Raw genomic sequence first — 16,214 nt, forward strand, 5'->3', positions numbered from 1 at the left:
TCATTCAATCACCTGATTTAGTTACTATGTGAGGTGAGGCACTTTTGGCTTTGTTTTGAAATTATTTTACAAATCCAAAGTATTTCTCCATGGGTAGAAAAAGAAGCAGTGTGTACTGTGATGGCATACCAATGCTGGTGAGGGGGAGCTGCAAGAGGTTTACAGAGGTCAGAACTTGAGAAATAAGTGTCATAAGCTCTCTTTAGGGAAAGATCATGTTATATCATTGGAGGTAGGGAATGCTTGAATCAGTGTTCCTAACTTTCTTCCCTTAATACAGAGTCCAAGAGTCCAAAACAACTCTTAGTATGGAGGTACTTATATATCAATGTATATGCTTTAAAAAATTTGGTTAGAGAAAAATAATTAGGAAATTTAAGAGAGAAGAGCTGTGAAAATCACTTCCATGTGTTGATACATTTTCAAATGACTATCCATACTAAAATAGAAAATTTCATTGCTTAGTAACAACAAAATTTTACTTGAAATACTATACCACACAATTAAGCTTTCAACTACCCACTATTAATAGCCGCTATTTGGTCTTCACAGCTGTTACACTGTAAACTTTTATTAATAAGTAAATAATTGTAAAGGTGGACCTACCTGTTGGTGTAACTCATCTTCTGTTGGAGGTTTACTTTCTGGTGTAGGGGTGTGAGTAGGGCTATGGTTCCTAATGTCATTTTGTAAACCGTAGACAGACTGTGGCAGAATAAACAAGAGTTCTGTCAGTACAAAACAGCATGCACAGCTGCCAAGACTCCAGTAACAATATATTTTCTGTTGGCACTTATTCAGTGTGGTAACACAGTCTTCATATGTGATTAAGTTTCTAACAAAAATTAAAGGCAATGTGATGATAAATATATATATTTTAAAACAGCATTCTAGCTCTTTGCAAAATATCTGCCTAGATTCTTAACTTTGTCAGAGTAACTGGTTATAGGTAAACAACACAAAGAGTTTGAAAATAAAATTTGAGAGTGGGCTGAGAGTATTAAGTTCACGAAAGACTTCACAAGATAGGAGTGGCAATAGGATACTATAAAAATTTAATAAACCAAAACTGTTGTTGCTGTTCATTGCCGTTGAGTCACGCATGACTACTCCATGAACAAAAGACCTGAAGCTTTTCACATGTGGTTTAAGAAGTGGATGCTACTCCTGCTTTCCAGCCTGTCTTAAAACTGGGAGCTCCACAAAACACTATGGTACCAGGTTCAGCATCACTGCAAACCCAGATGTACAACATAGAAGAATGTTCCTCCAGAATATAGTAGCAAAGCATTAAAAGATAATCTCTTGGATTTGATTTATTAAATATAAGGGCCCTCCAGAAGGTTTTGTTGACTCTAAACAAAAAGAAAAAAAAAATTCCACAACCACCCTCAACCAAAACAAGAGAGTCCATCTTACAGAGTCCAGTTGCTTCACCCAGTTTCCAAAATGGAGACAAGGGCTTGGCCTTAAATGCAAGTGTCCTCCTGGAGGTCTTGTTGACTCTAAACATGAGGCTTAAATAAAGAAAACAATCTACACAGACCCTCAACCAAAACAAGAATGCCATCACGGAGTTGAGCCAATGGAAGACAAGGGTTTGGAAATATATATTGTTGTTGTTAAATGCCATCTAGTGCCAACCCCATAAACAAAAGACTTTAACCTTGTTCTCTAACTGTTGTCTTTTCTCTAAATTCATAGAGTGTCCACAGGCATGTTTAGGAAGTGGATGCCACTCCCGCTTCCAATCCAGTCTTAATCTGTTAGTTAATCAGATATTGTCAACCATGTGTGACCATTATGGCACTTGATAGACCAATGGCACAACTAGATAAAGAAAGCATAGTATTTAGACAGTAATTAGTAAATATTAGGCTAAGTAATCTAATGATGATTTAGTTTTTGATGATGTGATCAAAAACATTTCATAGTACTCTAACTTCTCCACATGAGCTTTTGGTTATGTACCAACAATATGGACCTTGTCCTGGGGTATCATCTGAAACAAAACTAAACCCAGAGACTTTATACACTGTTAGAATTTATGCTGCCAAACTGCTTTATTGATTTGTCAAAATGCCAGTTCCGTGATTACCGGACCAGCACACACTTCTGGGGTCCCGTGGTCAGCTGGAGCCTTCCGCTGGCCACCTTCAATGACATGAAGCGTCTCCTGAGCTAATCAGTGGCCGCATGATGACAGTGTTCATTTTCTAGTCGCTGGACTCCATGCCTTCACCTACCACATCCAGCATAGAAACCTGCTGCTGATGGCGTGCCACGGGACCAATGTGGTGGCGCAGAGTATTCAGGGGACCTGCTCTACCACATAGACAGTGCCCAGAAGATGACCCCCACAGACTCTGCAGACCAATCCAGCCAGGTGGGCACCTCGCCCGCTCCTCCACCCCTCAAGTGATTTTCTTAAATGACTGAGTCCGATCAAATGAATCTTTGCAGCTTGCAAGGACAGAATTTCTCCTACAGAAACTGCCAATTGAAGCCTTGCAGTGCAAATCAGACTTAAACTGCAGTTTCCTTAATAAAAATAGAAAATAGCACTGAAAAAAACCAAAGGTATTATTACTTTAAAAAGCATGTTTTACTTTGTGCTATTAAACATTTCAGACTACTGATACTGAGCTTCCTTATTCTCTCATTCTGAAGATGTAGCTGATTTGAATCCTGAGTTTTCCACCTTTGAGGGCTGTGTTTATACTCACCAGTTATGCTTTATTTAAAAAGGTATTTGCAATGAGTAGGCCATTGCCTGTCCAAAATTCTAGCGTGTAATTTCCAGCCTCATTTCTACTACTAAGGCCATATCTCCTGATTACCAATCCTTTTTAAACATAAAACAAAAATTCTCAGGTTTTGGATAAACAATAGCATCATAATAGATGGAAAAAATATTGAAGTTCAACACTCATGGAAGCAGCAGTTAAGAAATAAAATGACATATTGTATTGGTCAAACTTGTGAAAAATCTCTATAAAGTACTCAAAAGCAAAGATGCCAGTTTAAAGACGAATCTGCACCTAATCCAAGCAACACTATTTTTGTGGCTTCATATATATGTATGTAGACCAAAGAAGAATTGATGCCTTTGAATATCGAATACACTATGAGGTGCCAAAAGAACAAATTTCTGTTTGAAGAAGTGCAGCCAGAGTGTTGCTTAGGTGCAAGAACGGTGAGATTTTGTGTCACAAACTTTGGGCCTGTTGTCAGAAGAAGCCAGTCCATGGAAAGAAACATCACACTTGGAAAAGTGGAGGGTCAGAGAAGGAGACAGATTCACACAATGACTGCGACCACGGGCTGGAGCAGGGTCATTCTCTTCCATCCAGTGACACTACGAGTAGGAGCTGATGAGATTGCACCTTAGAACAACATTGAACATTGCTTCTTTGTGCATGAGGATGAAGATAAAATAACATTTTTAAGAAAATAAAAATAAAATGGCAATTGTCCCATAAAATTAAAGTTGCAAGAAAAAAAAAGAGTTTGAGACATACTATCAAGATCAGAAGACAGTGGATATTTAACTTTTAGGCCCATCACCAACTCATGGATATCTTTAAACTCAAAGGTTCTTTCTTCCTGACCTACTCTTACTTGTACCTCATCTCTTAACTTATGTACCTAGTGTCTCCTGTTATTTTGCTTTTAGACCTTATTTAGCAAATTATATTGTGGATTAGTAAATTTCAGGTCATCTTGGTTAGGACTTCTTCAATTCTCCCATTCTTCCTGCAACCTCCACTATCCTGGGACTCGACTCTTGTCACCAGTGACTCATTTCAATACAAGGTATAGCATGTGCAGTATAATAGGACTGAATGGAATAATCTGACTGTAATAGTTTCATTCATCCATTCAATATTTAACATTTACTGAACAATTTTATGTTGATTATCTATTAAGTGGTACAGATACAGTTACAGATACAGATACAGCAGGCAAATAGTTGTGGGGTATTCCATAACCAGAACACATAACCTAACAGAGTGTGAATGTAATACACAAACAATGATAGACATATATGGGTAATTCAGAGTGATTAGTGCTCTTCAGGGGAATAACAAGAACATGGGGCCTGGAGGCAAAAAGATAATTTACATAAAGAAACAGAAAAGGCCTACATGAACTGCTATTTGTCATGTCTGAACACAACTGAACGCAAAAACCATCTGAACTCTGAAATAACATTTAAATTTTTTTGTAATAAAAAGACTTTGTGGTTTAAGTTCTATGCATCTTCAGATCATTCTTGATATGGTTTCTGAATTCACTTGGGGTAGATAGGTCATATTTTGATGCACTTAACACTAGTGATCAAAGACCAGATGTGTTGTAGGATGACATCAAGGACATCATCCATGAGTAAGCAAAAGGTCATGACATAGATAGGAGAGAAATAAAACAACAAAAAAGATGTCAGAAGGTATTTTGATAATTGTACTAGACTGCAAAGAAACTCCCAAAAGGGGAAGAACTGTTGAAGTAAGAGAGATGAACATAAGATTTCAAGAGACAAAGTACTATAGTTAGAAAACAAAAAGGGAAGAACATTCCTGGCATTTCTCAAACTGAAAGAACTGAAGAACAAATTCAGGCTTTGAGTTGCAATATTGAAGGATGCTACCGGCAAAATCTTCAATGAAGCTCAATGGGAGATGGAAGGAATACAAAGAGTTACTGTACCCAAAAGAACAGATTAATGTTAAATCACTTCAGGAAGTAGCATATGACCAGGAGTCAATGGTTACAAAGAAGCAGTGTAAACTGCACTGAAGGCATGGGGAGGGCGGGGAAGTAAGGTCGCTGGTATTGATGGGATACTAATTAACATGTCTCAACAAACAAATGCAGATCTAGATGTGTTCACTGGCCTAGGCCAAGAAATTATCTGTTTTTATTCCAAACAAAGGGGATCCAACAAAATATGGAAATTACCTAACAACACCATTACTACCAAATTCAGGTAAAACATTGGTGAAGCATATTTTTTTTAAAAAAAACAAACCTGGAAAACTATATATTCAATAAGCCAGAAATTCAGGCTCGATTCAGAAGAGATCACAGAATGAGGAGTAACACTGCTGATATCACATGGATCATTGGCTCAAAGCACAGAATACCAGAGAGATCTCTGTTTGTGTTTTATTAACTAAAATGCTTGTGAAGGCATTTGATTGTGTGGGTAATAGCAGATTATAGCAAGCATTGAGAAGAGTGGGGACCCTAGAACACTTAATTGTGCTCACATGCAATTCACACTAAAAGCTGTTGTCCAAATAGAGCAAGTGTTCTACATGGTTTAAAATCAGGAAGGGTGTTGTTAGAATTGTATCCTTTTTCCATACGTGTTCAATCTCTACGCTGAGCAAATAATATGGGAAGCTGAGCTATATGAAGAACATATATCAACAACCTGCATCATGCAAATGGCACAACCTTAATTGAAGAAAGTGAAGAAGACTTTAAGCATCTATGAGAAAGATCCAAGAATACAGCCTTCAATATGGATTACTTCACAATCTCAAAAAAACAAATATCCTACCACTGGAACAATAGACAAGATCATGATGGAGAAAAGATCGAATTTCATGTCAGCAACTTCATTTTACTTGGATCCCCAACCAAAACCCAAAGCAACACTAGTTGAGAAATGAAAAGATGGGTTACACTGGAAATAACTGCTATCAAAGACCTCTCTAAAATGCAAAAAGAGCAATGACATCAGTTTAAAGACCGAGGTGTGCCTGATCCAAGCTGTAGTTAGTAGTTTCATTTGCTTCCTGTACATCTGAAAGTTGAACAATGAATAAGGAAGAGAGAAAAAAAAGTGATGCTTTTGAATTGTGTGCTTGCAAAGATTTGACTATTCAATGGACTCTCAAAAGAACAATTAAGGTCTGTCTTGAAGGAAATGCAACCAGGGGTTCCTTAAAGATAAGGATGGTGAAAGTACATCTCAGATTCTTTGGGAATGTTTTAAAGAAGGGTAATTCCTTGGAAAAAAGACGTCATGATGGCAAAAATATAGGGTCCATGAATTAGAAGACCCTCAATGAGATGAACTGACCCAGTGGACGTAACCATGGGCTCAGCTGTGGTGGAAGTGATGAGGACTGTACAGGGTCTGTTGTTTATAATGTTGCTCTAAGTCATAACGAACTTGATGACTCCTAAAAATCGCCGAAGGCTTAAGATTTACATTCTATTTACCTTGGTTTAATTACTTAACATTCTGTTTTTCAAATTAATAGCATTTTATTATAAGAATCAGATTCATTTTGAAATCAAATGCACAGGACTTGTCATTTCTGTACCTGGAAAACTCCTAGTTATCACTCATCAGCCTGCTGAACAGTTCCTTTTTTTGAAACATAGATAGCATCCAAAAATTTTTGGATATCCTTGTCTGCGTTTTTTTTTTTTATTTTATGGTACTATTTATTGAAGTTTAATTTACATACAACAAAAATTACCTGTTAAATTTAACAAATGCTTTCCTGTTGAAACTATTCAGTTGAAAAACACTTCTGACTTCCCAAATAGTTTCACCAAATATTGTATGCTTCAAAAAGCTCGTTTTTAAAGGATATCCTTGCTTTTAACTATTGTAGCTTGCTGAATCAAAGCACTGAATACAAGCTCAATGTCATTTCCCTCAAGAATGAACTCATCTTTCTGGGCTTGAGATACTGAACAAGCGACACCTGGTCTCATGCGAACTCTCTGAATGTATTTTTTCATCCAAGAAGTTTCAGATTTCAACCAGAGATCCACTCTCTTGAATCACAACATTGATGGTGAAATGAGCATACACAGACCTCATTTTGTAACGAAAGCCCAGTGTAACACCCTCGATCGTGTTCTGTATGTGGCTTCAGATGGTATGAATGGTAGCCAGTTCCTTCCGGTTTCCTCACCATTTGTCAACATGAAGCCTTTTCTTTTTCTTCCCAAGGAGACTAAGCTCTACACTGACATGATTGAAGTCCCTCCACAAGGTTCCCCGCAGGCCTTTCATGATAACTGTGTGGCCCTTCAGAGTCATGTCGACCTTCTCTGGGATGACGACTGTCTGGTTGCTGAGAACTGTCTTCATTCTCACAGTTAATGTGGCAAAGTTATTTAACATTCTTTAACAAGAGACTTAATTTAAAAAAGAGACTTAATCAGATTTATTGTTAATGAAAAAAATGCTTACAAATCAAGGTGGTGACAGTTTTAACTGTAAATTTTCTCCCCCCCCCCCTTTAAAGGAAAAGTAACTTAAAAAGGCTGTTAGAAGGGTATCTGTTTCTTGGGAGCCAGTCTGGAGAAAGAACTAGATAAAGAATATCTAGGACAAGTAAAAGATCCACCACAGCCTCATGAGTTCCACAGGCATCAGAGCTGGACTGGGGTTTTGGTGAATGATTTTTATTGGATATTGAGCAGTAACATTTTCTTCCAAGTGCACATTTGGGCCAACTAGAACATTCAACTGTTAAGTTACCAGCTAAGAATGATAACTGCACCACCCAAGCACATTAACAGAAACTTGCTAAATCTTCTGATTGAATGAGACATGCTAGTTTCCAACCAAATATAAAGTTTGCTGTTGTTGTTTTACACCATTGAACTGGAATCCACTAGTTGACCCACCAGAGGGTGTTGAGAGGTAGTAAACTGGACAGGAGATTGCCCATCTTTCTCCCAAGGAGCAGTTGGTGTATTTGAACCATGTGTTTCAAATGTGTTGGCAGGGCAGTACAATTCCTTACCCCCAAACCATCAGAGATTGTATGAGCTAAATTAGTTGTTGCTGTTGTGCCACTGAATTGGAACTAACCCTTAGGTGATCCCCTACTGGATTTTCAGAGGCAATAAGTCTCACAGGAGTAGACTGACCACCTTTCTCCCACAGAGGAGCTGGTAGATTTGAACTGTGTGCCTTTGGGACTGTAGCACAGCTCTTTCCCAATAGGCCACCCGAGTCCCCTTGAGCTACAGTAGCAGAGATAATAACTCTAAAAGGTAAACCAAAAGAACCATGAGGTATCATCTCACCCCAGTAAGAACAGCAAAAATAAAAGAACAGCAAACAACAAATGCTGGTGAGGTTGTGGAGAAACTAGAACCCTTATTCACTGTTGGTAGGAGTGTAAAATGGTGCAATCACTATAAAAGGCAGTATGGTGCTTTCTCAAAAAGTTGCAAATAGAAATACCATTTGACCCAGCAATTCCACTACTAGGAATTTACCCTAAAGAAACCATAATAGCCACCCAAGCAGATATATGCACACCCATGTTTACTGTTGCTTTGTTTGCAATAGCAAAGAGTTGGAAACAACCTAAATGCCCATCTACAAACAACTAGAGAAGCTGTGGTATATTAACACAATGGAATACTATGCTGCATTGAAAAACAAGGAACTCATGAAAATTATACAAAATGGGTGACCTGGAGGACATTATGCTGAGTGAAAGATCTCAGTCACAAAAGGACAAATACTGCAGTGTCATTGTTGTAAAATGAGACTGACATGGGGGTTGGAGGAAGACCGAGAAAGATGGGATAAATTATGTATACTTCATTGAAACAGATGAGGGAGAGAACTGTTTAAAAGGTATGTATGATTAGGTATTATTGTCATGACAGAAGTGCAGAACGAAGGCTGCATAATGGAGTGGACTTGGGGGGAGGGATTGTATAACAATGAAAGAATTTTTCTTTTAGTTTTCAAAGAGAAGAGTGAACTGGAGGGGAAGGGTGGGCAGGAAGAAAAGTGCAACAATGAATGAATGGAAATCCAAAGTCTCTGTAAACTTTCATTTAAGTTAATAATAAAAAAAGAAAAACCAGTATTACAGTTTAGAGTCCAATATCCTTTCATGTGAAACAACACTTTCAGTAAATATTATAGCAAATGAAATATTTCTGATTATGAGAAGCTGTATTTGTCAATAACGAGAAAATCAATATATTCCAATTGTTTAAAATGAGGGCATACAAATTATTTGTAGCATTTTCCAAAATTTTCTTTTGTCTCTAGTAACTTTCATTACTGTCCATTAACAGCTTGTATTTCTAATGATATTAATTTATGGAAAATTACATTGAATTCCAGACAAATAGACCTAGAGTTCAATGGTTCCACCTCTTTACAACATTTTGTGTTGCTATTCTTCATCATTTCCCCAGATAATTAAATCAGGGCTGATGGCATGTGAAGAGCAACACAGCTAACCAATGTTTTTCAAAGCTGCAGAACAAAAAAATGATACAATGTGAAGCACTAGTAGTATCCCAATACTGAAAATAATGCCAAGAAAGGTAAATTATTCCTTCGTTATATTTATGCTGTGAATCCATTTGCTTTCTCTTCTTAATCAGAACATATCTCAAATGGTATCTGCAGGGCAAAAGAGAACCCATATTAAGTAGCTCTTTAAAATTCAGAACAAAGGGAGAGGAGGTTTAATGTACTTTTTGGGGAGTTTTGTTCCAACAAGCCAATCCCCAGGGCACTTTGGATGTGCCAGTGGGCAAAGGATGAAAGGCATAGACTGAGACCAGCATCTGCTTTGCCTCTACCTCTGGAGAGGTCCAAGGGGCAAAGCTTTTGTGTGTTGTATATGAGTGGGGGTTTGCGGCTCTTTTCTCATGGCTTCTTTATCCTACCAGAGTAAACTACCTTAAAAGAAAGAAAATGCACTTACAGTACAAGGTGCCTTTAAAGAGGATGCTCCATTTCTAAGATTATAAGAAAAGACAGTAAGAAAGAAAACTATCAAGATAAAAAGTCTAGTGCTAACTCCAGGGATGCTTCATGGAAAATATTGTACTGCTAACCTAATGGTACGCAGTTCAAATCCACTAGCTGCTCCATGGGAGAAAGATGGGTAATCTATGTGGTGAACTGCCTCCGAAAATCTGCCGGAGGGTCAGCTATGGGTCATTTCCAACTCAACAGTACACAATAACAATATAAAGAACAATATAAACTGGTGGTTTAGTGGTTAGGAATTGTCCTGCCAATGCAAAGGCAGGCAGTTCAAATCTTCCCGCTGTTCCATGAGAGAAAGATAGGCAATCTCCTCCTGTGTGATTTGCTACCCCTGAAAGCCCACTGGAGGATCAGCTATGAGTCTGTTCTGACTTGAATGTACATGACAACAACAAACATAAGGACAAAGAGCCCCAGATCAGTCAGAACCTACAGTCTTCACTACTAGCCAGATATTCAAATCCACCAGCAGCTGTGTGGAAGAAAGATGAGCAGTCTCCTCTGGTCCAGATTCACAGCCTGGTAAGCCCAGTGGAAGGTTATTGTGGTCCGAATTAACTTGATGGCGGTCACTGATTAGCCATGGAGGCAGTGAATGTGTGGAGTGTGGAGCTTGCCAGAGCGACCTCAAAGATACCTTGGTGGCATAGTGACTAGGTTAGCCTCCACCAGGTGCTCTACGGGAGACAGGCTGCTCTCATAAAGATTTACAGCCCTGGAAACATGAAGAAAGGCCACTAGGAGTGACAATCCACCAGAATGGCTGGTAGTGAGTTGTTTTGATGTTCAAAGATGCCTCGGAAGGCAGGCCTGCAATATGCTTCTAAAACATCATGGCCTTCAAAACCCTGTGGAACACTTCTAATATATGCACACGGGGACACCATGAGCGAGAACTGATTCAATGGCAATGAGCAGAGAGACATATAGGGGGCAACCCAAAACAACTCACAGGAAATAATATCCTGAAGTGTGAGGAATGTGCTCACATTTTTAACTTTAGGCTCAGAAGTGATGATATAGGTTAGAACTACTTCCCTCCTACTAAACGCTTCTTCTCAGATAATTCGTCTTCTTTTCTCTATGTCGTGGGCTATGAAAGTGACACTCTTCTATGTTGATGGCCTTTCCTGAGGGGTACAGAGATCTTTTCCTTCTTGTATTTTTATTTTCTGTAAGAACCAGCCATTATTACCCATGACCCCTAGGGATAGACATGCTAGAATGAAAATGAGGGTACACAAGCTACTTGAGGACTTATGTGCTTGACTCCCAAAAGGTTATCAGCCTTGGAAGAAAACCCTGATGAACTGCTTCCGAAAGGTCACTGCTCTGAAAAGCCCATGCGGACTATTTCTACCTCTTTCCACATCGGGTTGTCAGGTGTTGGATCAATCAACCCAACAGCAACTGGAAAACAATTCTTTCTGAAGAAAGAGCAAGTGACAGAAAACTAGGGCTACAATTTCAAGAGCACACTGAGATAGCAAAACAACATAGAAAAGGAAGAATTGTCCTAATGGATACTCTATGTACTAGGAGAAATATCTTTTTTTTTAAATTAATGACTGAAGTCCTATAATGAATTCTACTTGTTATGAAAATCAGCACAACAGACAGCACTTTACCTTCCGGGTTTTGTGTGGATTTCTCATTCTGGATGACTTCTTAATGTCCACTTCAGTAGTATTTACACATCCAGGCTGGAAATAAAAAAGCAAAGAGACACAAGAATTTTTCAATGTGAAGTTTCTGCTCTTCATCTGTCTTTGTAAGTGAATGACTCAATTTTAAGAGTCTGAGAAAATGTCACAATACAATTCACTGACAGATCTTTCCAAACTGTCACATCTACTAAAAAATGTATTCATGTGATTGTGGGGAAATACAAAACATAGATAACAAAGCATACATCAAACATTAAATAGAATTCAGTGACACTTGAATTTACTCTTCAAGTTGTGCAACCATTTTCACCATTCTTTTACAAATTATTCCATGACCATTAACAAAAATCCCAATGTCCTCAAGAAGAAATTCCTTCCTCTGCTAATGACCTTTGGCTTCTATATATGTTTTTCACTTGTGTAAATGAGGTGATAAACTATTTGTTCTTTCATGGCTGATTTATTTCAATGAGCGTGTATCCCAGATTCATCTGTGTTTTGCTAAATATCAAAAATTCATTTCTCTTTATGGCTGAATAATATTCCATCAGATGGATTTACTACCTCTGTGCATCCAGCCATCCTGTTGACGGCACTTGGACTGCTGCCATCATCCAGTGAATGTGCAAAGTGCTGTAATGAATGTAATAAACTGTCACAGTCACTTTTATCAGCAACAATCAGTAACAAAATAGATTTGGCTTTTGCATTCCAGCATTTAAAACCTTGCAATATTAATAGCTCTAAGAGAAACAGAAAATAGAATTATCTGGGTTTGCATATGAAGATGTGTGTTTTCATTTACAGCTAATTTCCCTATGGATTTAGAGTTCAGGTCTTCTGACATGTAGGCACTATTCACTCACTTCCTCGCTGACCTCTCTGCTCAGACTCCCTCATAAGCATCCACCCTGCTCCAACATGAAACTGAAATTATATGACTACTTGCTTTTCATTAAGTGGGAAAACTAGAACAGAGTTTAGTTAAGCCAAATCTTACTACATTCAGACACTTAGGATATTTGTCATTCATAGAATGTGCAATGGAGTTGTGATTAAAGTCAAGAATATAAAGAAGTGGGTTTTCATTATATTATGCTTATTTCCATAAAATCTTAATAACTTTCCCCCTTGAATTGTTTTAAAGCATGGGGGGGATGGTGTATCTGAGATGGGGGGGGCAAGAGAGAAGAGAGAGAGAGAAGGAGAGAGGGAGGGAAGGAGGAAGGGGGGAGAAAGATACAGATAATACCCCCTCTGGAGTCTCAATTTGTCATACTGGTTGAAACAAATAGTTATAAAGCTTATTTTACATTTGGAGGAGGAGAGTGGAAATGAAAGGAGAACAAGAAAACAAAAAGGTAGAATTAAGGGTAAAGGATGGGAAATAAGGAGACAGAGGAAGAGAGATAGTATGAATCAAGAAACAGAGAAGAGAGGAGATTAAGCACAATACAAGGGATCTTAGGTTTAAAAAGGTCAAGAATTGTAATTTATCCTTTAAAAGTGGCAGGAAGTTATTGACTAATGGTCTTGACTTTTGAGTTTCTGGTACATGATTTAGATATCTCTGGGTCTGGTAAACAGTATTATATGTTATTCAATTTCTCTATTTCTTCCCCCAAAGTGCAAGACCATTGATTCATCATCAGTAATGGGACTCCAGAGACACCATGATTGAAGACAGAGTCTTTTTTTCCTTTCTTGTTGTGTACTGTCAAATCAGATCTGACTGGCACAGGAGGAGATTGTCTCTCCTTCTCCAGTAGAGCATCTGGTGGATTGAAACTGCATGCCTTTGAGATTGCAGCACAGCTTTTTGTCACTAGGACATCAGAGCTCCCCTTTTACAGAGCTAGGGGTAGTAATAGGCTAAAAACAACAACAAAACCAAACTCACTGCTTTGAGACTATTCAGACCCACTGCAATTGTCCAGTGGGTTTCTGAGGCTGTAAATCTTAATGGGAGGGATCTCTGGGGGCTTAGTGGTAAGGAGTTGGCTGATAACCCAAAGGCATGTGGTTCAAATCACCTACCAAAATCCCTTTAGGAGAAAGATGGACAGTCTTGTCCCATGTTGTAGTCTCTGAAAAACCTGTTCAAGGGTCCATTCTCAGATAGTTCTGACTCAATGGCACCCAACACCAACAAATCTTAATGATAAAATACTGCTCGTGTTTTCTCCTGCAGAGCTGCTGGAAGATTCAGACCACCAAGGACAAATGGCCTTTGGGTAAGTGGTGAAAGATCCTTTGGCTATCTCACCAGAGGAATTATGACTGAGGATAGGGAGGTGGGAAAGGGCAGCAATGAGAGTGATTAGGAAAGAATCAGATAATAAGCTAGACTCCAACCACTGACAGGCAACAGGAATGAGGCCTTTTGATGAGTACACAGGGAAATTCTTGAAAGGTATTTTCTCCTGATTACACAGCGACTAGTGAGAACACTCCCTAATAATCCTGTAAAAGGAAATAAATGAAGATAACATTTATCTTTGGGTTCCCCCCCTACAATATAATGTAATACAACGTAATATATATATATATATATAATCTCACACATACACTTCCACACACTCATACACAGTTGCTCTTGATAGGTGCCATCAAGTCGACTAAGACTCATAATGATTCTGAACAACGGCTTAGCCAACCTCACTGTCTCTGACATACCTGTCCCCCCATTACCACAGTCACCATGTCAATCCATCTCATCTAAGGTCTTACTCTCTTGCACTGTTCCTCCACTCTTCCAAGCATGATGTCCCTCTCCAAGGACTGGTACCTCTTGGCAGCATGCCAATAAACATAAAATAAATCATAAATGTGGTTTGTCCATTAAAAATGCAAATGGCTGTGATCATATTGAGTATGAATCCCTATAATAGGGAAGGAAGTGGTTAGAAAGAAGAGCCTGGGATAAGTCTTCCAACTCCTTCTAGTGACTCAGAATTTATGTGTGTCAACAAAGGACACAGAAGTTCTTAAAAGATAGAGAAATAGGAGACAGAAGTGGGAAAAGCCCACAGATGCATAGATTCCATACCTGGCAACAAATGCAAGGGGCACAAACTCCAGCAATGAGTATAGGTGATAAGTTGGCACCCAGACCACATTATCATCTCGAAAGCAGAAAACAGGGACCTCAAAGATGCACTGTGCAATCCTAGATCTCATTCCAACTCTGCAAGATCACACTGACAATCCAAAACTCGCACAAAAGAATCTTGTATAGCAACAGGGAAAGTGGGAGAAAACAGAATACATCATAATTCACCTGAAAGTGATTGAGTTAATCACCTTCAACAGGTTATTTGAATTACTGCATCATATCAAATTAAGATACTGAACTAATCCTTCTCAAATAGATATCTAAGGAACAGTAAGCATCTGAGCAGTCTGAAGTAGTTGAAACCTAATATACTTTCATTTTTTTACAAAAAAATTATATTGGTTTGCATACAAAATTCATATACATTGTGTTTTACACTTTCTTTCATTCACACAATCATTCCCACACTTTGTGTTTTATAAACTTTACACCCATTGAATTATGCCTACCATTACCCTGTCTTTTCAGGTCTCCACTGGATCTTTCCTCTTACTGCTACCCCACCCACCAAATTTTGTGACTTGTAACCCTATGATTTCCTCCTACCCATCCTCACCCCTTTTTTTCCACCCCTTGCCCCCTTGGATCCACATACATGTTTTACTAGTCACTTTTCTATTTCTACAATAATGGTTTTATGTAGAATTTGTCCTTATGAGACTGAGTTAGTTCACTCAGCATCATGCTAAAATTCCTTCTTAAGAAGTTCTAATTATACATCAATTATAATTCTGGATAGGATTTTTTTATTGTGGTAAAAATCCAAATGATGTATGGTTGCCAATTCAACCTTTTCTGCATGTGTAACTGAGTGACATTAATAAGGCTGTGCAATTATCACCAACATTTGCTACCAAACTGTCCACAAATGGATCTCTGATGGTCTGGTCTGTAACCAAATGGCTGGCCATTTTTGGTGGTTCAAATCCCCCCGCAGGTCTAGGGGGAGAAGGTTGAGCAGTAAATTCTTGTTAGGATCAGCCTTGGAATCCCAGTGGAGGGTCATATGAGAAGCAACTTGAAGGCAGTGAATAAAATTTTTTTAACAGATGCTTAATTATTCTCCTTTATCCCTCCAGATGGTATAACTGACGAATAAAAAGAGAAACTGTACCAACTATTGAGGGCATAAATAGAAAAATTCCCCACCCCTTTGTAGGAAACATAGGCAGTGCCATAGAAAATGAGAATTTAATTTTCAAAGTTCAAAGACTGTCATTTTACATTTAATTAATGCACCATTAGCAGACATCATCAAGATAATAAGAATTCTTTGATCCTAAAAAAAAAAAAAAGGTTAAGAAATTCAAATCTCGAGACACATTCCATCAGCCTGGCCCAACCTTGCTGGTATGCGCCATTGAGCCAGTTGCAACTCACAGTGACCCTATCTACAACAGCTCTGCACCCTGCCCTAACCTGAGCCACTCTCACGGACTCCACCATTACTAATACATTGCCCTGGTTATTGTGTTAATCCATCTCATCCTGGGTCTAACTTTCCTGCACTGTCCCTCCACCCTCCAAGTATGATGTCCTTCATCCTAGCTCAAAGTATGTGAGACAGAGCTTCAAAATCCTTGGGGGTGGGGGTGAGGGAAATTGGAAGAATCTGTTCTCAAATGCAATGTATTTGAAT

At 38.5% G+C, this 16,214-nt stretch overlaps 1 protein-coding gene across 4 annotated transcripts in view; it reads right to left on the bottom strand.

Moving 5' to 3' along the window:
- Positions 1 to 16,214, bottom strand: part of RGS7 (regulator of G-protein signaling 7) — a 546,902-nt gene that overhangs the window by 74,370 nt on the left and 456,318 nt on the right. For all 4 annotated transcript variants that reach the window (XM_006902443.1, XM_006902442.1, XM_006902441.1 and 1 more), the window contains 2 exons: positions 11,422 to 11,496; positions 607 to 705 (listed from right to left, as the gene is read on the bottom strand). In XM_006902443.1, the coding sequence (XP_006902505.1) occupies positions 607 to 705; positions 11,422 to 11,496 (174 nt within the window). The remainder of the gene's footprint in view (positions 1 to 606; positions 706 to 11,421; positions 11,497 to 16,214) is intronic.

This window comes from Elephantulus edwardii, unplaced genomic scaffold, assembly GCF_000299155.1.
Source record: "Elephantulus edwardii isolate Elephantulus edwardi_28Jun2011 unplaced genomic scaffold, EleEdw1.0 scaffold00412, whole genome shotgun sequence".
NCBI classification, from domain to species: Eukaryota; Metazoa; Chordata; class Mammalia; order Macroscelidea; family Macroscelididae; genus Elephantulus; species Elephantulus edwardii.